The sequence below is a fragment of the Arvicola amphibius genome, chromosome 14 (genome assembly GCF_903992535.2).
Source record: "Arvicola amphibius chromosome 14, mArvAmp1.2, whole genome shotgun sequence".
In the NCBI taxonomy this organism is placed as follows: Eukaryota; Metazoa; Chordata; class Mammalia; order Rodentia; family Cricetidae; genus Arvicola; species Arvicola amphibius.
Window position 1 is genome coordinate 38,375,898 of NC_052060.1, and position 21,428 is coordinate 38,397,325.

General features: G+C 41.1%; 1 protein-coding gene across 1 annotated transcript in view; it reads left to right on the top strand.

Moving 5' to 3' along the window:
- Col25a1 (collagen type XXV alpha 1 chain) overlaps positions 1–21,428 on the top strand; it is a 375,262-nt gene that overhangs the window by 343,936 nt on the left and 9,898 nt on the right. Inside the window, 7 exon segments of the mRNA XM_038310855.1 lie at positions 3,240–3,284; positions 5,585–5,665; positions 6,717–6,779; positions 7,377–7,427; positions 9,463–9,489; positions 13,669–13,704; positions 15,398–15,451. Of these exon segments, the coding sequence (XP_038166783.1) occupies positions 3,240–3,284; positions 5,585–5,665; positions 6,717–6,779; positions 7,377–7,427; positions 9,463–9,489; positions 13,669–13,704; positions 15,398–15,451 (357 nt within the window).

A 21,428-nucleotide genomic window follows, 5' to 3' on the forward strand; every position in this document is an offset into this window, starting at 1 on the left:
GCCTTCCCATGATGCATTCATGAGTGACTGGCAGGTTTAGGAGTCATTCTCGAGACGTTTTACACGCCTTCTCTTTGTTACATGCATTCAGACTTTCTGTCACACGTTTTGAAACACACTGATCACAAACGGCGCAGTCTGAAATGTCCTTGATTATACATCAGCTTTGTTGGTGGTATTAGCTTTACTCCCCCGCCCCCAAACTAAAGCTCTGCCATTCAACCATGTTTGATCAATTAACACATGTCCAGGGATTCTGGCTTTGCAGAGCTGAGCTACGCGTGTTGAAATACGACTTTCGTCATTGGATTCTTGTAGGAGATTCAAGTGGTTTCGAAATTCATTTTTTATTTATGCTTCTTAGGTTGGTTTATTTGCTGGGCCTGTCATACACACACACACACACACACACATTCATGCACACGTCAGTTTTTGTGCTTTCTCTGGATGCTTAAAAATAAATGTCCGGTGTTAGAGAAGTTTATTTCTCTATGGAAAGACTATAAAGTAAACTATTTCTGAGGTTCTTGTCCTTGTGAGATGTATTCAGGGCATAGGTCCTAATTACCAAAATATTTTTGTGTAACAGAATCATGTTCCACGTATTACATTAATGTATGATATGAAACTTTTTAAACTAGTTTTCTACATAGTCTTGTCCCTGAAAGCACAGCACCAAATAGGTCATTCAATGCGCTTCTCTCTGATGAGCCTTCTGCCTGGATCCCTTTCCTTAACAGTCTATTGATCTGGGCTAGACGTAGAAGGAGCCCTGGCGACTCTCTGGTCCTTCGTGTAGCATCAAACCCGATGAAATTTCTTGCTTCATCTCCTCTCATAACTAAATCTCAAGAAGCAGAATTTTCCCCAAAGCTAAATACATACTTCATTTCCCACAAGGCTTCTAAGATATCTCTGCAGCACCGAGGCCTAGCAAAGGCAGCCATGTTTTGATTTAAAGAAATGAAAAGGGCTACCCAGCTAAAAACGCTGTCTCACTAAACCTTTCATCTCCCCGCTTATGATCACTTGTTAATTCAGTTGCCCAGGAGGTAATTATGAACCTTCACTTTCTGATATGGTTTTGAACCTGCAATGTGAACCTGTGAGATCCCAGTAAGAACCTAGAACCCAGAGTGTGAGACAGGCTCCTAAAGCCATGGCCGCTAATAGAGTAAGCGCTCTGATGAAGAGTGTGTGGGATGAGGGCTAGGGTTTGATGGCTCAGTGGTTAAGAGCATCGACTGCTCTCTCCAGAGAACCCAGATTCCATTCCCAGCACCAATACGGTGTCTCACAACCATCTATTACTCTAGTCTCAGGGTGTCTGACACTCTCTCCCGACCTCTGAGAACACCAGGGGCACACACGGCACAAAGACATACATGCAGGCAAATAAAAATAAATCTTTTTGTAAAAAGAGTCCGCGGGGTGGATATGCATAGGAATGGCCTCTAAGTCTGGAAGTCCAAGATGGGTTTGAGGGGAAACTGAAGAAAGACAGGGAGACGGTACCCATCTGGAAATCGGTACATGTGGTAACAGAGACGCATCCACTTCCTGCCCGCTACAGAGACGCATCCACTTCCTGCCCGCTACAGAGACGCATCCACTTCCTGCCCGCTACCTGACATCTTGCCCACCATACTGCCATCTTCAGCCCGCCCATCCCTGCGCCTTAGCACTAAAGTGTGACGTGACAGGCCTTTATACTTCCCATGACCCCTTCTTGAGGAAGTTGGGATGGCTGAGGTGGGTGTGTCTGTCACTAGGAGACAGCACAGCATGCCCTGAGGCGAGCATAGGATTTATCCCCAGTTCCGGACTTCACCGGCTCAGACTGGCAGTAGTCTAGTCACCTGGAATTTCTCCGTCCAGTGTCAAATAAAAGGTGTTTTCATTTTTCATACATGAAAAAACTCTTACAAACCACACTTGAGTGATGGAAGACCTATGAATCTGGTTGTTCTTTTAGCCTCCCTGGTCCACATGTGTAAAGGTAACAGTTCAGCGAAGCTATAATGATTGGACTAGAGTGTTGACAGATATCCAGACTCAGAATGAAGCCGGGGCTCAGCCGGGTGCATCCAACCTCAGCAGACTTGTTTGTGGCAAAATAAACTTTGCTACTGCCACAAAGAACCGGAAATCCGAAAAAAAAAAGGTCTTTTTTTTATTTCATTGCTTTGAAACCACAAGATCCTGCCTTCCTTAAACACTGAAAGCTCAGGTTTCATGCTGTGGCCTACAGCTCTTAAAAGTTTTTTTTTTCCCCCCCAGGAAAGGGAACTCTAGCGGATGGAAGGTTGTGGTTTTACACTATTACCAAAAAACCCTTCCTAGAAAACACAGCCTCGGGGCTGCACCTGGGAAAACCCCTCCGTGAGGGACTTGCTCACACCCAGAACTGTCTTCACACTTAGCACAGGGTAAATGGGGGCTTGTAATACCATCCACATGGATAGTTAAGTGGTATAAAAAATACCTTCCCTTTCAAAGGGTTTTTGCTCTGTTATCCTTCAAATCTGAAAAAAAAAATGACTAAGCATGTATTGTTTAAATAATCTCTCGCATGTTGTTTAGATTTGCTTTAAATTAAACATCTTCCATTTAAAAAAATAAATCTCCGTATTCTGAGTTTGTCAAACATTCTACTAAATCATACTATTAAAAGTTCATTTATTTCATTTCTAGCAGAGTATAGGAAGTGGAAAGGGTCTGAAGGTCACTTCATGGGGATTAAGATATCTGATTTATTTAGATCCTCCAGTGGAGCTTTTCTGGGCCGGGCACACTCACAGCTATTACGAACGTTTCACATTATGCCAGTTAAAATATTGCTATAAATTTACCAGACTTTGCCTTTTAGTCTTTCTTGGTTTGACTGTTACATTTTGATGGTTACTGAAAATTAGAGAATCCATACTGATTCCTCCCTTATGGGAAAACATAGTAACACAGTCATAGAAGTGTTGCTGTAGGCTGTGGGCAGCCATTGAATCGTATAGAACTGATGGGACACCGGAAGAAAGGTGAAGACAGTCACTACTTGCTACCAAAAGTATTATTACACACAGTTCTCAAAGATCATCCCTTCACTTAGCGTAGATATATGTACTGTACCAGCACGTTCTTGGGTTAAAATGTATTTGCTAAAAGTCAAACTGTACTTTTACCAACTAGCGTGACTTCTGTAGCAGTGACAAATGCAGGCAAGTTCTTCCTTTTTATTTTGTCAGGGTGAGCAAGGATCTCCAGGAATTCCCGGAGTTGATGGAGAACAGGTAATTTTCCAAGATCTATACAGTTATATAAAGCACCATTATTGATCACTACTTTTACTATAGGTTTAAAGCCAAAAGTCATGTCTTTTGATAGATGATGCATGCCCTCTCTTTTTTTCTGTCATTTGTTCCACTTGAAAACCAAAAGTACAACTGGTTCTAAATTAGATAAAAATGTTGTTGGTAGAAATGTAAAGCTATGTGTTACTCTTGCTTTGTGCTTGATACTACTGACTTGTCAATCTGCCTCAAAGGAGTCTAGTAACTAGACTCTGAAATCACTACATTAGTAAGAACAGCTTCAGGTTTGACTTTGGGTTTTTTTTCGGTGAATATAAGCAATTCAATATCAAAATCTATGGCCATAGTTTTCACAAATAATAGTATTGCTTATCTACAGTCATTTGAGAATGTCTCCTTTTTCTGTTTAGTGATTTCCCCTGATTTTCTAGAGCTTTTGAAAAATCAGACAAAAGTGAAGCTTTGTCCACTGTAGCAATATCTTTCAGAGTGTCCTCAACACAGAGGCTGCTAAAGTTTCTATAAAATGTGATATAAATACTTTAGGTTTTGTGGGTGCATATTATCTCTTTCATGAGTCCTTTTCTTTAAACATGTCTTACTTTTTTAATTCAACATAAATAAAATCAGTCCCTAGACTGGACTTGGCATGTCGGCTGCGGCTTGGCATCCCTGCCTTTTAAGGGTTTTGCTAAGAGAATGCAGACAGCATTAGGAATCAAACCACAAGGATTAGTTTCAAAATCTTTGAGGTTATATGGACTTCCATTGTTTTCTCAAAAAAAAAATGGCTCAAGGGATGGAAAGATGGCTTGTTGGTTGAAAGCATTCATTGCTCTTGCAGAGGACTTGGGTTCAGTTCCCCACATCCACACCAGGCAGCTCGCAACCACCTGTCACTCTAATTCCAGGGTGTCAGGTGCCCCCCTCTGGCCTCCACAAGCACCAACATACATGTGATGCCCATCGTCATATTCAGGCCCATACAGAGAATGGAAAAAAATGCAGTTGAATATATTTAAGAAATACCTTGAATTAATGGATAAGAAATCAAAGGAATTCTTGATACAAAGTCAATCATATACTCTTCAGGAGAAAGTATGAGATGAAAAAAAATACTTAACTCTAGGAGAAGAGTTATTTTTAATAACAGAGCTAGATATTGAGATCATATAATGTCACATTAAACAAATATTACAGAAAGGGTAATTTAGTCAATTTGCCACAACAATCAGGTCACATTGATGATAATCTTTCTCCATTGTTAGTAATTAAAGATAACAAATTAGACTTGTATAATAACATACTGAATATACCTAAATATACAATATATACAGTAGCTGGGTTTTTTTTTCTATTGTCTTTGCAAGATCCTGTTCTCCCACTAAGCCTCTTGGATTGGCCTTGTTGCTTTTCCCTGTCATAAGATCCCTAAAAGCAACTGGCCTTGCTGATTCACCAGCAGGATATATTTATCTTTGCTGGTACTGCCCCACTCCCCCAGTATGTGATTCTGAACTCAGTATAAAGCTGGTTAACAAATTAATATGTGTTCTTGTTCCTAAGATGAGCAGGCCTGTGCAGCTTGTGAATCCCCTACCATGGTAACCACAACCATCTGGTCAGATTGCCACAAGGTTGCCAGGATGAAAATGCTGAAAAATATTAATTAATTTCAGTGTTATGGTTCCATAACTCACATTTGTTAGCATTCAAAACCCACATATCTGTCCCCTCATTCTAAAAGAATAGTAACCGCATTTGGCTCACCGTGTAGAGATGTCATGAGAACCGCACAGGGAACACTGAGCAAGCTGAGTGTGTTAAAGCATTGATTGCATACTGGTGCTGGAAACTGATGGCAGAGAGAACTTATGCACACAATAGAGAGGTATGAAGGGCTGTGTGGAACTGGGAACCTTTACTTGGATCTTTGTTCTTATAATAACACTAAGTCCTGGTTCACATGTCTTCTGTACTGCTAAGAATTACGGTCATGACATTGTCTTCTGGACTAGTAGGATACAATTAGTTGTCCAGCAAATTTATGAAACCAGGAGAAATCGTGCCAAATCCCAAGTTCATGTTTTTCGTATTTAAGCGGTCTCTAGAACGTCATCCTGTTACATGGGGAAATCCAGTATAGGGGGCTATAAGAAGAATACCGGAAAACAAAAGGCATCGGCCTCTCGGCAGATTTATCTGGAATCCCATTGGCCCCAGGATCTGCCTATCAGTCTGTCACTATGCTTCTCACCTGCCAACTCTGTCACTTGTAGGGTCTCAAAGGCGCCAAGGGAGATGTGGGGGACCCAGGGATGCCAGGTGAAAAAGGAGGAATTGGACTTCCTGGATTGCCGGTATGTTCACACTCTGTGCGCTCTGCTTAAAATAAGTGGCTAGGAAAGAATTGTACATTCATCTGCACTCCCAGCCGGGGGTTTCCAAACTGTTTTCATTTTTGTAATAACAAAGTGTCGTTGCTTAGTTTTTCTCCAAGTGGGACACTAAAATTTTAAAGTATAACCACATTAAAAAGTAAATGGTTTCTTTCCTGAATCATTTTCTTTAGAAAGTAATAAAGCAAATAGAATTGGCCATTTAATTTCAATATGTATAATCAAGTAATTATCATAAAGTAAGCAACAATAAAGAAATTAAAAGAACACAAAATCTCAAGCTTTAGAACCATTAAAGAATAGATTAGTCTGTATGTCTATACTTTGGGGTAGTGCTTATTCCCCCTGACTTACTGTTTCTCTGAAACTTTAGGGAAATATAGAAATATAAGGAAAAAAGTAGAGAGGTTTCCCTACCCTCCCCCCTCTTCCACCCTATGCCCGATACTGGGGATTGAACCTAGGGCCCCTTACTTGCCAACTGAGCCCCTCTACCCCTGAACTATATTTCAAATCCTTTTGTTTTTACTTTCTATGTTAAAAAGTTGTATAGGCTGCCTTAAACACACTCTGAAACATAGGCCGACCTTGAATATTTGATCTTTCTGCCTCAGTTTCCCTAGTAACCAAGATCTCAGGCCTGTGCCACCAGGCCTGCATCTTTGACCTGTTTTTAAAGAAGAAACTATAGATAAATGTCAGTGGAACCAAAGTCTCACCTTTGCTATTTAAAGTGAGCACACTGTTAAAAAAAATAACATTTATAATCCTGTATATTTAATACTGTGAAATCAGGCTCAGCCTAGTTTCTATTTACTTTGTATTTTGCTTTATATAGCACTCATAATCCTAGGGATTTTAGTATATTTACCACTTTGGACTAAAGTGCTTGAAGATAAAACTTCTTATGTATGATCTGCAGAATATAAAAATTCAAGGCAGCCAAAGTCCAGTTGTCTGTTAGACCTTGGAAATAACTTTCCTGCTAAATCTGCTTCCTGGTTATTTGTAGGGTGCCAATGGAGTAAAAGGAGAGAAAGGAGACTCTGGGTTGCCGGGGCCGCAGGGTCCTTCTGTAAGTCCATGGGGCTGACCCTTCACATGGAATTATTATTTGCCTAGATCCCCCTGTGCCAGACGCCTAATGGGTAATAGAAATAGTCATTCACTTGGTGGATCAAACTATACTGATACGTGTTGGTCTGGTACAGTAAGAGACAGTGTATCTCAGAAGTTTGAGTTAGAAGCAGTTTTTCAGAGCTCTCGGGAGAAAAAAAAAATCAATGGGTTTCCCATAATGCTTATAGGGAAAGCCTCGTGAAATAAGAACTTGCATTCTCTTTTTCTCCAGAGTCCCATTTGTGCTTAGTGAAATAACCGAGGGTTTAATAGCGGCCACAGCATTATAGCATTTCTCAATAATCAGTTGCTTCCTTTTCTTTTAATATTGTTTTGATTTACTCTGGGTTTTTGTAGAACAATTGTAGTATTTGAAATTACTTGATTCTCATAGAGGGGTTTCTAAAGCCAGAGAATCAAGCCCAGCTCCCCTCTCAGGGTCCTTTCTCCTGTGACTATTGATGGCATTAGCAGAGCCCTAGAACAGGACCCATGCTGTACTGCCTTAGCGATATGAAGTAACCACACCCGTGTTTCTTCTTTGGACACACAGATCATAGGCCCACCAGGCCCGCCAGGTCCCCATGGCCCACCTGGCCCCATGGTAAGTTTTCTTCTCCCTGGAATGTGGTCATTTCTCTGTGCACGTGCTACTGGAGAAAAGATGAACACCACCGGCTTTTGCTTGGCACTGCGCTCTGGGGAATGAACAGAAGTGAGGTGCTTTGACCGCTTTACGGCGCTGTCTTTCATTCCCCTAAACACGTGTGTTAGAAAGATGAAGCGCCGAGGAGAGACAGGTCTGGCAAGCTTTACTCCAATGCTTCACGAACATGGCAAATCGTCTTATCCAGTCACTGCTGTAGGCTGTTAATAGCAAGTAAAAGCACTAACCGAGCCAGTGAAGAGGGTTTCCAAGCAGCTTTGATGCTTGAGAACCTTCCCTGAACACTCCAATTAGAACGTTTGTAAAAAAAAAAAAAAAAAAAAAAAAAAAAAAAAAAAAAAAAAAACTGTGATAAAGACGGAAGCTGGCGTCCACAGATAACGTAGAGTGTTGGAGCTTTCTCCTTCCGTGTTAATGACTCTTCTGGTAATTCATGGAGCCAGGCCGTGTTTGCTGCAGTTGGCTCCCAGTGGGCAGGGGAAGCAGCATTCCTGACCCCGTAGAGCTGCCAGTGGGAAAGGCAGCTATGAAGCAAGTGTGATTCTCTTAAGTGCTGGAGGACCAACAGTTGCTTAGGCTAGAATGTGGGCAGCAGAGTGCTTCGAGTGCTTTTGACGCAGCGAGGAACGAGGCAGGCTATAACATTACACCCGTCTCTCGGGTGTCCTCATAAACCGGAAGACATCAATAATGGAGATGAAAGCAAGTGTGGCTACTCTTCACTCCAGCTGCACTCTAGAGAGAGCATGGTGGGTAGGATCCCAGCCACAGGATAGCCTGGTCACCCAGGTCTCGCTAACTGCTTCCTTTCTTTGGTAAACAACTTCCATTAACCTTGTTCTCTTAACACCAAAGAGTACATTAAGAATTAATCAAGTGGCAGATTTTTGCCTTTTTATATTTTTTTCACTTTAAGTTAGAGGCTAAATTTTAAAAAGGCTACATCCTGTTCAAATGATAAGGTTAATTAGCTCAAAGGAATTTTAGACCATTATTATCTTGAGATAAGAATACTCAATAATAAGAACCCATTTCTGGAAACATTTATCCGCAACTTATCAAAAGGGAGAACATTACTCGAATGTAGACAGATGTAACAAATAGCTCAGGGAACATGGACAGCTATTTTTCCCTCTGTTTTATTTCACTGGTGGATATTTAAATATGCATCTCCCCAAATAGCTTATTAGAATCTCTTTCAAAGTTCAAAGCAATCCACAATAACCTTCAGTTCATTTAAATTGATAATTAGTTTCTATATTTGTATTTTCTGCCAAACAATTTTCTTTTTAACCTGATTCATACATCCATTATGACGTCCTTTCTTTGATAAACAATATTAGAAGGGCTGTAAAGGATTCATTTCTGTAACAATAAATGCAATCCAAATCATATCGCTTTGCCCTCTTTGATCTTAAGCTGGATGAATAACTTTCCAGATTCCCAGGCTTGGCTGCCATCTTCTTGTCTCCTTTAGGTTCTTCAACACCTTGGTGATGAGGACTTCAGGACAAAGATCTCTTCTTCCTTGCTACTCACACTGTAGAGAATTTTTTTCCTGAATTTTCTTGGCTTTTATATTCTACCTCTATTCCATAAAAATTCATGAATCATCTCAAGCATTCCACCAGGTTATAAAATGGAAATTTGAGATGTACCTGTAATGTAACGACAAAACAGGGCTTCTCTTTTTTGCCTAATTTTTCTTCCATGGAAACCCCAGCAGCTTTCCCCCTTCTCATAGGCTTTTAACAGACAGAATTGCTCTTAATGAATTTCCTATTACAGAGCAATCCAAGAGCTGGAAGGAACATTTGGTAGGTAATAAATAACATCCCACTGACCTGCCTCTGGCTATAGCACAAACAAGAAGATTCTTGTCTTACATCTCGTTTTATACTTGATATAATTCTCATTTCCACAAGGAAGCGGTGAGTCAGTTTTTAATTAAAGCTTTGCTTTCCATTTTTAGGGACCCCACGGACTTCCTGGACCAAAGGTACCAGCAAATCCCTTGATTATTTGATTTCTATTTCCTGATGGTCATGGGCAAGCATGACGGAAGCATGTCTGTCCTGTCTTATTTATTTGTCAAGTAATGTTGATAGTCTTTAAGCCTTTAAGCATCCAGATGTTTAACGCTCACAGTGCAACATGACTCAGAATGAGTTTAAATGCTATCACCCGGAAACAAACCATTCCTCATTTTGCTTTTGCCCTTGTCACTATGTAAGTTTTTTAGAATACGTGGTATATTAAAATCTGCCAATGACAAGCCTCTTGATGAAATTCCCGGGCTAAGCCAGGAGCTCTCTGTCTTTATGGTGGCAGTAGTTCTGTGTTTTCTGTCAACTGAAGGTCTTGCTTGCCACACGTGACTGCTGTACCTGCCTGCTTTGGCTACCCAGCATTCCAATGTTTCACTTCCCGTGGATCATTATCTAGAATAAGATGGGCTATGTCAGCTATGATGTCACAAAATTCACGCGAATCTGCGCTGCCTACTCGTCATCTTAAAACCACACACTAGAAATGCGCTCATGTGCAAAGCCATGAATCTCAAGTTTAGAACAGTGACCACTGAGCCTCGGCCCCCAGTGCATTGCTGATAGTGACACAGTGGCCTCGGGATTAGACTTGGTCAAGTGTGACTACACTACAGACTCGTGTCTTCAAATCTACTATGCTGTGACAATGGCCGGAGGGGGGTGGGGGGCCTCTGAAAGTTCAAATGCATAGCATGGCCTCATGGGTGCATCCACTTCAGTTTTCCCAGAGTTTTCTGGTGAGCATCCTTGTCTAGGCAGCTGTTAGGAGACACTAGACTCTGCGTAATTAGCAGCACGCTGGTTTTCACCATCAGGCAGATCAGATAGTACTTCGCAACTTAAAATTCCCTTCAGCCAATGTGAGCGTGACCTTCATGCAGTGAGGTCACCTTCCTTTCACAAGTCTTTCCATGTTTTCCAGACAAATGAAAAGTGCCATGCCCGAACTTTCCGTCTCTAGCGTGTGATTGCTGACGGCCATCAGCATGCTATATATCCCTGGCTTTTTCCTAAACTGAGTCAAGAGGATTTACCACTTCCCTGGGCTCTTGTAATGTCATCCCGTGTTAAACTCTATTTCCTTCATTCTAACATGGCGCAGACAGTTAGGGGAACTATGTTCAAGTTCTGTGATCTTCATATTCTCTTCTGGGACTGTCAGCTTGTGGTTAACTCTATTGATTAATCCATGCAGGGACCTGACTTGGCAGTGTCAGGGAATGGGGACTTCCAGCACGGCATCACATCGGTCGTCAGCATCTCCCGTGTTCAGTTCAAATGCTTAAAGGCTTAAAATGTCTGTCTATAACACTGCCCTGCAGATTCCAGTTTTCAATTCCAGCAGAATGGGGTTTTCCGGCGGATCCCATCAGCATCCTCGGCTCTGATTGTCTCTGATTTGCTAAGTCAAAACAATGCAACACTAAGTTCCTCGAGTTGGAACTCCAAAATCCATGACGTCAGTTATACATCTTCTAGGGATACTCAACACGTCTCTTTCTTGAGTTTCGTTGCTTTCTGGAATATTATCTGCCATCTGTAGTTTATTAAACTCTGGCTTAGGTGATTAACTGATGCACCACCAGCTTGGCCTCACTCTGCCGTCACCTAAAACTGGAATCTGCAGGGGTTTCGGAGACTGGGTCTCTTCTCTCACAGTTTAAACACCCATGATAGCAACCAAAATTGGCATTTGCTTTTGCATTTAGGGTGAACCAGGGTTAAATGGTGTTAAAGGATTGAAGGGTGAACCAGGTCAAAAGGGTGACAGAGGACCCCTTGGTCTTCCAGTAAGTAAAGAAAACTTTCCATTTCGGTGCAAATCTCAGATTTGTATTTCTGCCCTAAGTGACAGTGCTGGTTTGCTCAGTGGCTAGCTCACAGCTGAGAGTCCTGTCCTTCAAACGTTCACACAGGATGGCAGAGCAGAGCACAGCCCAGTGTCGCTTTCCCTGATGTCTTGATCTCGTGTCTCAGGGTGACCCCATAACAAACACCACCACAAATGTTCTGTCACTCGTCAATTCCATACATGCCAACCTTGCTCTTGTGGGGCCGACAGACAACATCTGCCAGTGTCTCTTCTCAAAAGCGATGTTTATCATTTCACAAATCTCTCCCAAACACTTTTATGGTCTAATACAGTAAGACCCTCACTCCGTTGTTTTCATCTTCTTGGAGTCTCTGGAAACTGTAGCTCTCGGTTGGTGGCAGGTATGCAACTGGCCATTGCCGAGGTCAGTGCTGTGACTCCTTCCATTAATCAGCCACATTGTGTTCTGTATGTTTTGTGTTGTCCGTTTTGGAGATTCCCTGCTATGAGATTCATGGGACAATAGTAGATAGCATGGAAGAAGTATTCTGCTATTGTAAAGATTTCATTCATAATGAAAAGGATTTTTACCCATTCATATACTTTATGCCAATATTCTTCCCACAAAAACTTGAAAGACTTTTTGAAATTATCATTGAAGCTACTGGATTCATTTGGGGCTTTTAATGCGTTATTTATTCAGTAAAGGAAGATAAGTGTCAGTAAATAATATTGTAGGTTATGTTTATAAAATATGACATACGACCAATAACAGAAAATAGTTCTATATTTGAGATGTGAGATAAAAACGTTGGTGGTCACCTATCTCATTATTCCCATGGGTACTGTGCATTCAGTACTAACGTCCACTCAAAAGCCCATGACTTTTAAGTTGCACGTAGCAAGTGCTTTGTACACATTTACTTACTAAGTGAATCGTATAAGTTTTGTTATAATTTCAGTTAAATTGTTCCAGTTGGATCAATGGATCGTAGCACAAGATGTTCACAAAGCCATTAGCTCTGCACCCCAATTAGATACAGAATCTTGTGATCTTTATAAATACCATTTTTTCAACATGCCATTAAGATTTAGATATAAATATCACTTTAACATCTATCTTCAAATGTTATAATAGTGACAAAGTCAGAAAGGGCTTATCATTAAGCAGCAACAATGCCTACTGTTTATAACCATTGCTACCTAAAGCTCTATTTTGTAGTTATAGCATTGATCATGACAGGATCATACTGAAGGAAATTTTAAATTTAAAAAAAAAAAAACTAAAAATATCCCAAATGTATGTGTTGGCATTGCTGGCACCTGGAATCGATTTTTTTCTTTCGTTTTTTATTATTAACTACTCCTGAGATATGAAGCTGAGCGAGAGGTCTCCAGCCTGGCCAAGAGACTCGAAAGCGCTAACACAATATCTTCTTAAATGTTCATGTCATAGTCTGTATCTTTGAAGTAACGAGTGTTGGGGATCTGCTATATAAGAGCCTAGTTAAGAAGAATCAGATACTCTTGCAACAAACAGAGAAAGTGCCATTGTATCTCACACACACACACACACACACACACACACCATTGTATCACACACACATCCCCGATGGGTAGCCCTCAACTGAAAATAAAGAAAAGCATGCATTAATCTGAGAAGATTATGTTTTAATGCATTTCTCATGCAAACATCAAAGATATATAAAGATTATTTGAATCAAACTGAGGAACAAACTGGGACTTATTTTAACTTGAGCCCACATTTTTTTTCTTGTTCCTAGAAGTCCCTCTAGTGGCGACTAATGTGAACTTTGGGTCTACAACATAAATAGCATCCATATAAAATCAAACCATCCCAATATAGTAAAGCACAGCATTTTCATCCATAAAGCCATGTTAGCAAGTGTAGTCAGAGCTCTGGGGCCCTGTCTTCAGAGATTCCCACTACTTTCTCTTCAGAATCTAAAGAAACATATCATGAATAATAGTCTTTAGAAGATGAATTTCATGTGGCCACATAGCTAGGAGCCCCAAGGAGTTTGTAGCCCACTGTGTAAACCTCACTCACCAGATTTCTCGATGAGAATTTCCTGGTAGAAATGTCACTAGAATGACATCATCTCTGGGGGCATGTACTGTCATGTGATTTTTATTAAACTAACTATGTGTAGCGATGTGATATTCATCCCAGAATCCCGTGACTGTGTATTATGTTGCTTGACGTGTTGCATTTGTTCATCAGTGCCTCGTACTAATCTCTGTTCTTGTCATTCGTGTCACACCCACCAACCCTGACACCAACCCAATCACACAGGGAGCATCTGGCTTAGACGGAAAGCCAGGATCCCGGGTGAGTCAGCCCCGCGTCCTGCTCCCACGTGCTTCATGGATGTGAATCGGGTGCTCTGGGGAAGACCCCTTCGTTCCTTGGGGTCTTCTCAGATGCTGAGGGGTCACCTAGGGAAAGGCAGATGAGGATGGTAGGAAGTGAGAAAGAGGGGCAGAGAACGGGTTGCAACCCGAAAGTATAGCGTGAGCTGCCAGGTCATCTTCAGAAGTTCAAGTCTGGATATTTACTAAGAGAGAAGAATGCCGGGTCCCACTGCCTTCAGTGTCTTAACAACCTAAAACAATTCATAAAACCTTCCCTGTAACCCCATGGCATGGGGAAAATAAGGAATTTAACTTGTTTTTCCTTTACATTTATGTTCGTCTTCAAATTATAATTTCTTCCTTAAAATGAACCTCCAAGTCCCTATTCATGGCGTTCATCATGTGTCTCCATCATTTTTATCATTTTGTTTTTGTTTTGGGCAGCACAGCTTTTACATGTTTGCCATAGTCAGTCAGTATTTAGAAGCCCTGCGGAGGTGAACTTTGAGATGAAGCAATAAGAGCATGATTAAGATAAATAAGAATTCACCAACAAGAGAATGAATTTGAAACTCTGAATTCGTTCCTATCCAGACATTCTATCAGAATCTACAATCTGCCAGAACAGCCATGGAAATACGCTAGGCAAGCTGAAATGAAATAGTCCTTGGATGTGCGAACACTGTTTTGCACTCTTTACTGCTATTAGCATGATCTTCCTGACAATCGAGCAAATAACCCTTATGACTTTTTTTTAAGAATCAAAATTTTCAGTTCTACAACTCTTCAGGCAGTTATTATTTTCCACTGGACCCCAGAGTTTTTACATTCTTTCAGATATAATTGGTTTCTGTGGCAGAAAAAAAAATAATATCAATTGAGTAGCTTGACCTGCCTGATGTGCAAAGTCTAGAACAACCCTCATACCTCACGAGCCCCTGCTGTCCCAATAGAGCTGCAGAAAGCTGTTTCGAAAGTTAAACACTATTCTCATTCATATGTTTTCCACTTAAATTACTAAAAAACAAAGTTTTGAGGCTTTGGCCATGGGTGTCAGTGACTGTGGAGAACAGACCTGGGGAAAAGACCATAGAAAGAAAGGATGGTTATACTTTCCTGGTTACGATTATGGAGGTGCAGGGCTGGCGAGGTGGCTCAGCAGTTATGAGCACTGGCTTCTCCTGCAGAGGACCCAGGTTCAGTTCCCAGCACCCACATGGTGGCTCACCACAGCTCTAACTCTGCTCTGGCGATCTGGTGCCCTCTTCTGGCCTCCATGGAAACTGCATACACATGATATTCCTACATACATGCAAGTACTCACAACACGTACACATAAAATAAAAAATAAATTTGGTAAAAAAAATGATGACAGAAAAATGAAGATGCTTCATCAGATAAAAATAAATTAAAATAAAATAAATAAGAATGAAATATAGATTTTGTGTATACTCTTTGTGGAAGCATGCAGTTAGATGTCTCATCCCTGTTGCATGAATTTCTCAAAAATAACTGGCATGAAAAACCATCAAGAATAAAGTGCTGTAGAATCAGATAAGTTATCTGAAGACATTATTCTCTAAGATAAGTCAGAGTAAATCAGAATTCCTCTTCTTGCAATCCTTGTCTCTCACTGGTCTCATAGTATTTTATTTTTATCTTTTTTTTAGGGTGCAGATGGTCCCATAGGACCCCATGGCCCTGCAGGTCCCAAAGGAGAAAGAGTAAGTCTCTCTTTGGGTTATCACACTTAAAGCTTAGCACTGAGGAAACAAATCATGGCTTCAAGATGATCTCAAACTGTTCATTGTCCAGGAATGATGGGGGGAGCTATCTAGTATTCAATAAAAAATATTGCCCATTCAAAGCTATATTCAGAGTCCTAAGACTACGAGAAGAAAACCATACAGCATAAAATGGAATCAGTCTGCCTTAATGAAAACAATGCATACATTTACATAGCTAAAATAAATAGCTCCCATTAGTCCTTCTTAACCCATAAGGAAGATATTTTCATTGGGCCTTCATCCAGAAAGTTAAAGTCAACGAAGTTAAAATTTCTAGAACTACATATTCTGGTTGATAATCTTAATACAAAGCTACTGTATTCATTCCAAGTAAATTCTCATATTTTTCCCTAAATATTCTTCTCCACACGGTCACCGGTGCTCTCATTTTTCTTTTGTGAGTGAAAGAATGACCTGTTTTCCTATAGCCATAAGGAAATGATTTCAGTGCAGTATAAAATGAAACCCTTTCACTAACCCCACTGTTCTAGTCTATGCTTCCATATCCTTTGGAGAGGAAAAAAAAGATAGACGTTCAGGGGAAGATGAATATCTGACACACAAAAATGTGCAGCGGCCTCAGCAGCTGCTCGTGTGTCTAGAACCTCTTCTCTCAATTTTTAGCCCACTTTTTCTTTTCTTCACCTTGGAAGACTCGTGCCTGTGTGTCTGTGTGTGTGCGTGCGTGCGTGTGTCTGTCTGTCTGTCTGTATGTATGTATGTGTGTAAAATTGCCAGCAATTTCCCTACCACACACTCTACGAGGTGAGGAAAGGGTGCTGAATGTGAGCATTGCATGATGTTGCCATGGTGCAAGTTTGTGGTCTTCTTAAAATGAGAGTTTTCATCAGTCCAGGATAATTCGATTTCTAAAGAGAGGACCAGGTAAGTAGCAATATCTCTGACATGCCTCCTAATTCCCCAGTCCTGTGTTCTGTAAAGTAAATTCATACATGCAATAATTGCTTATGAGATGCAACTGTGCACAATGCAATCCTTCGGGAGTGAAAGAAACACTTCTACTTAAAGAAACCCCCTTTGCTCGCTGCTCTGCTACATTGACTATAGCCTTATAACTGATTTATCATCGCAGAGACTCTTATTAATGATCATAAGTATATGCATAATATATAAATAATGCTGCAGCGGAAGCAACTGTTTTCTTTTTTCTCATATTGAAGAAAAAAAGATTCTTTTCTAACATGATATGTTCTGATTATGGTGTCTGCTCCCTTATACTCCACCCAGTTCCTTCTCATAGCCTCTCCTATCTCTCATTAGAAAAAAAAATGGGCTTTTAAGAGGTGATACTAAAATATAACAAAATAAAAAATAAGATAAAACAAAAACAATCACAACAAGGTTGCACAAGGCAAACCAACAGAAGGAAAAGAGCCCGAGAGAAGGCACAAGAATCAAGGACCCACTCATCTGCATGCTCAAGTATCCCATAAAAATACTAAACTGGAAGCCATAATATATATGCAAAAGACCTTTGTGCAGGCCTGTGCGTGCTGTCGCAGTCTCTGGCTTCAGATGAGCTCTGCTCATGTTGTCTTACAGGGCCTTGTATTCTTGGTGTCCTCCATCCCTTATGACTCTTACACCCTTTCTGCCTCCTCTTCCATGGGGTTCCCTGTTTTCTGAGGGGAGGGGTTTAATGGAGACCTCCCCTTTATGGCTGAGTAAGAAAACCTCTATCTCCATTCATCTGAAGAGTTTATATTACAGAGAAATCTATGCAAAAAAATAGCCAGAGAACAAGACCAAAGCCAATACAAATATATGGGCTCTTCCCCAGTGAAGACTGACCTTATCCAAGGAAAGTTCTAGAAAGATGAGTCCCTAAGAATATATTATCTGAATCTACTATTGTTATTTCTAAGATCAAACCAACAACTTCCGATAATCAGCTTCATTAAAAAAAACTTCAAAGCTAAGATTGTCCTGCTGGCAATAAAGATTCATTTCCAGGCACTGGATGAAGAAACTCGGTCCATCCTAAAATTGGAGCAGCAAAGCTCAGGCGGTCTGTTGGCAAAGCGCCCTGGGGCTCAAGAGGGATTGCTGGTTGGTAAATCAGCTGCTACTTCCGATAGCTTAGCCGTGTCTCAAGGGTATCAGGTCTCCGCGCTGGTGCCGAATGAACCAGCAGAGCAAATGAAATCTCTAAGAATTTGTGAAGGCATAGCTGAAGCCAGGTGCACGCGGTGTGAAGTGCCACACTTGTGTCCCCTCAAACGGGATCGTGTGTCAGTATGCCACGTGTGCCCTCGCGCACAGAGAGCCAGACCGTAGTGTGGGTCTCGCCGATAATGGAGGTGCCATCTGGAGGCTAGCTCCTGCAGATGTTTCCGATTTGAAAGCAGAAAGGATGGGCAAGGCTGGCATTCTAGAACAAGTCCGTGGTACTGATATGCAAATTGAAGAGCCTGGATGAAATTCGGCCAGCCTAAAGGAAACGAAGCATTTCGCATGCAAGCTTTCTTAATACATGACTGACACATCGGTATGCAGCTCCCAGTGCCCCCTGCCTTCCACTGATTTCTTCATCTGGGTAAAGGACGGGCCCTTGAAGCCCCTCCTAGAGCCCTCTTTGACCTGTTACATCAAACAACACACTTTCTCCTCCAAGCCACTTCACTTTGGGTCTGTCCTCCAGAGCCGAAAGCATACTAGTGGTTTTGATTTGAATACTGAATTCTTCCTCTGGCCTTAGAATTCTGTAATGTTTTAAGTGTGCGAGGATCAAATGTTCTTTTGGAACCCCTTAATATGGGGGAGGGGAGGACACTATACTTTCAAATCCTTAGGTTAATATTTCATTTCTGATGGTGTCCAAGATGCAACTGCTGGGGTTGGTGCTTTGGTGCTGAGGAAAAGATCCAAACTCCATGTGGCTTGAACAAGAAAGAAATGTGCCTTTCATATAACCAAAAAGCCATAGGAGGAGTGTGAGCTTCGCTTCTACCCAGCCAAAATCCTAGCTGTTGGTCCAGGTGTCACTCAGGGCGACTTGTACCAAGGACAGGGCTCCTCACAAGGGAAATAATTCTAATGGGAACCAACTTCCAAGGAACTTTCAGCTGAGTGTCCCCAGAGCCTCCTTGACCAGCACGGGCTCACTGGGTCCCCTTCTCACAGTACTCTGCTATGAGGGACAGGCTAGTCAAGAAGAGAAAGCCTGCAGCCAAGTACTGCTGTGACTGCTTACTCCATTTACATAAGCCACGGTGTGTTGTTCCTTTTAAAAACGAGGCAACCAATGTTCTCAGTAGAGGCAGGGAGGAAGTAGGAAGGAAGTTTGATGGCAATGTTTAGACTAGACCCAGTCTATGTCCAGTTAGCTTACTTCTGTGAACCTGCCTCTAAACTCCACTCCCAACATACCAGTAATGCACTCCCATGTGTGCACACACACATAACACCCACACACCATTTAAAAACTCATAAATAACACTGCCAAGTCTATCAGAAAGAAGTCTATTTTAAATTAGCATACTTTAAAGCCCTTTCCATTATGCCCTTTAATTGTATAGCAGCTAGCCCTTGTGACATCTATCATTTAACACTATATAATGTCATGTATTACTGTCACATTTAATCTTCTTGACAATTTTCATAGAATATTTATCACTATCTTATCTTATAACTGATATAACCTAAGCACAGAAGGATTGAGACAGTTCCTGAAGTTCTGGGGGCCTTGCCACCAGAAAGAGTCAGAAGTGTAATTCAAATTCAAATCTAATTTATTGACAGCCTGGCCAGTGCCCTGAGTGCCAATTGCTGTTTCATTATTAGCAAACACAAAATAGTAAGAAAAGCTCAGATTCTTTTTTTATTGATTTTTATTGAGCTCTACATTTTTCTCTGCTCCCCTCCCTAATTCTCCCCTCCCCTTCTACCCTCTCCCATGGTCCCCATGCTCCCAATTTACTCAGGAGATCTTGTCTTTTTCTACTTCCCATGTAGATTAGATCTATATATGTCTCTCTTAGGGTCCTCATTGTTGTCTAGGTTCTCTGGGATTGTGGTTTGTAGGCTGGTTTTCTTAGCTTTATGTTTAAAAACCACTTATGAATGAGTACATATGATAATTGTCTTTCTGAGTCTGAGTTACCTCACTCAAAATGATGGTTTTTTTTCTAGCTCCATTCATTTGCCTACAAATTTCAAGATGTTGATTTTTTTTCTCCTGTGTAGTACTCCATTGTGTAAATGTACCACGTTTTCCTTATCTATTCTTTGATCAAGGGGCATTTAGGTTGTTTCCAGGTTCTGGCTATTACAAACAATGTTGCTATGAACATAGTTGAGCACATGTCCTTGTGGCACGATTGAGCATCCTTTGGATATATACCCAAAAAGTGGTATTCCTGGGTCTTGAGGAAGGTTGTTTCCTAATTTTTTAAAAAAATTCCATACTGATATCCAAAGGGGCTATACCAGCTTGCACTCCCACCAGCAATGCAGAAGTGTTCCCTTTACCCCAGAACCTCTCATTAGTGTTTTTGATCTTGGCCATTCTTACAAGTGTAAGATAGAATTTGCATTTCTCTGATGACTAAGAAAGTTGAACATTTCCTTACGTGTCTTTCAGCCATTTTAGATTCCTCTGTTGAAAGTTCTCTGTTTAGGTCTGTACTCCATTTTTTTTTTCTTTTTTTTTCACTGGATTATTTGTTCTTTTGATGACCAATTTCTCGAGGTGGTTTTTTTTTTTTTTTTTTTTTTTTTTTTTTTTTCTGTTCTGTTTTGTTTTTCAAGACAGGGTTTCTCTGTGTATCAGTCCTAGCTGTAATGGCCACTCTGTAGACCAGGCTGACTTTGAACTCACAGAGATCCGCCTGCCTCTGCCTCCCGAGTGCTGGGATTAAAGGCGTGCGCCACCACCACCTGGCTCGAGTTCTTTTATATTTTGGAGATCAGACCTCTGTCTGATGTGGGGTTGGTGAAGATCTTTTCCCATTCTGGAGGCTATCGTTTTGCCTTGTTGACCGTGAAAGTTCAGATTCTTAAAGATGTCCGTCTCTGGTGATCTTATTATAATCTGCGTGTCTTTTTGCTGACCATGTTAGTGGCTTCACCAACTCCGGAAATTTAAAAGAAAAATGCTAGTAATTCCTGCTATCTGTTCACATGGAAACTTTGAGAACAGAAAAGGAAAAGCGTATCCCATGCCTCTGCTGCTAGAGTTCTCAGGGAGACCTGGCTGCCACACGCATAAAAAAATATGGACTGAACTTTAAGCCTCTCCGATGGCACAATAAAAGACGGGCGATAGAACCTTCTACAGAGGTGCTGGTGCAAGCATCACCATTGTCTCTGACATTTTCGTGCTACATGATAACACGCGCCTTAGTCTGGAAGAAGCAGCACAAAAACACTCTTAAATGAAAACTGTATCTGTATCTGTATTAAGCTATTTCTACTCACAGAGCACCTCCAATAACCCTGATTCCTCACAGGCATTCTAAATTATCACTTACCATTACCATATTAAACGCACGCACACTTAGGGTAGGTGACGATATCTATGTGTCTACCCACCAAGGGCTCACTGAAGGCATAAAGAATGTTCAATCTTTTTTTTTTTTTTTCAAAAAGAAAACAAGATGTATATAACAATGCCTGACCCAATGTGGTTAATTTCTTCAGCTAAGATTTACTAATGCGCTGAGCACTATTCTAAAACGTGACTGATAGGAACAAAGCTGGAACCACAGACAGAAAATCACGGTAACATCTGTATGTGCCTCACAGAGTGCGAGGGCCAGAAGTGACGGACAGCTGTGGGGATGGGCAGAGTCATCAAAGAAGGGCTTCTCCGAGCAGAGAGACTTGATTTTTAAGAAATGTTACATTTAAAAAAACGAAAAAGAAGGCATTACAGTCCAAGTTGTGAATCCTC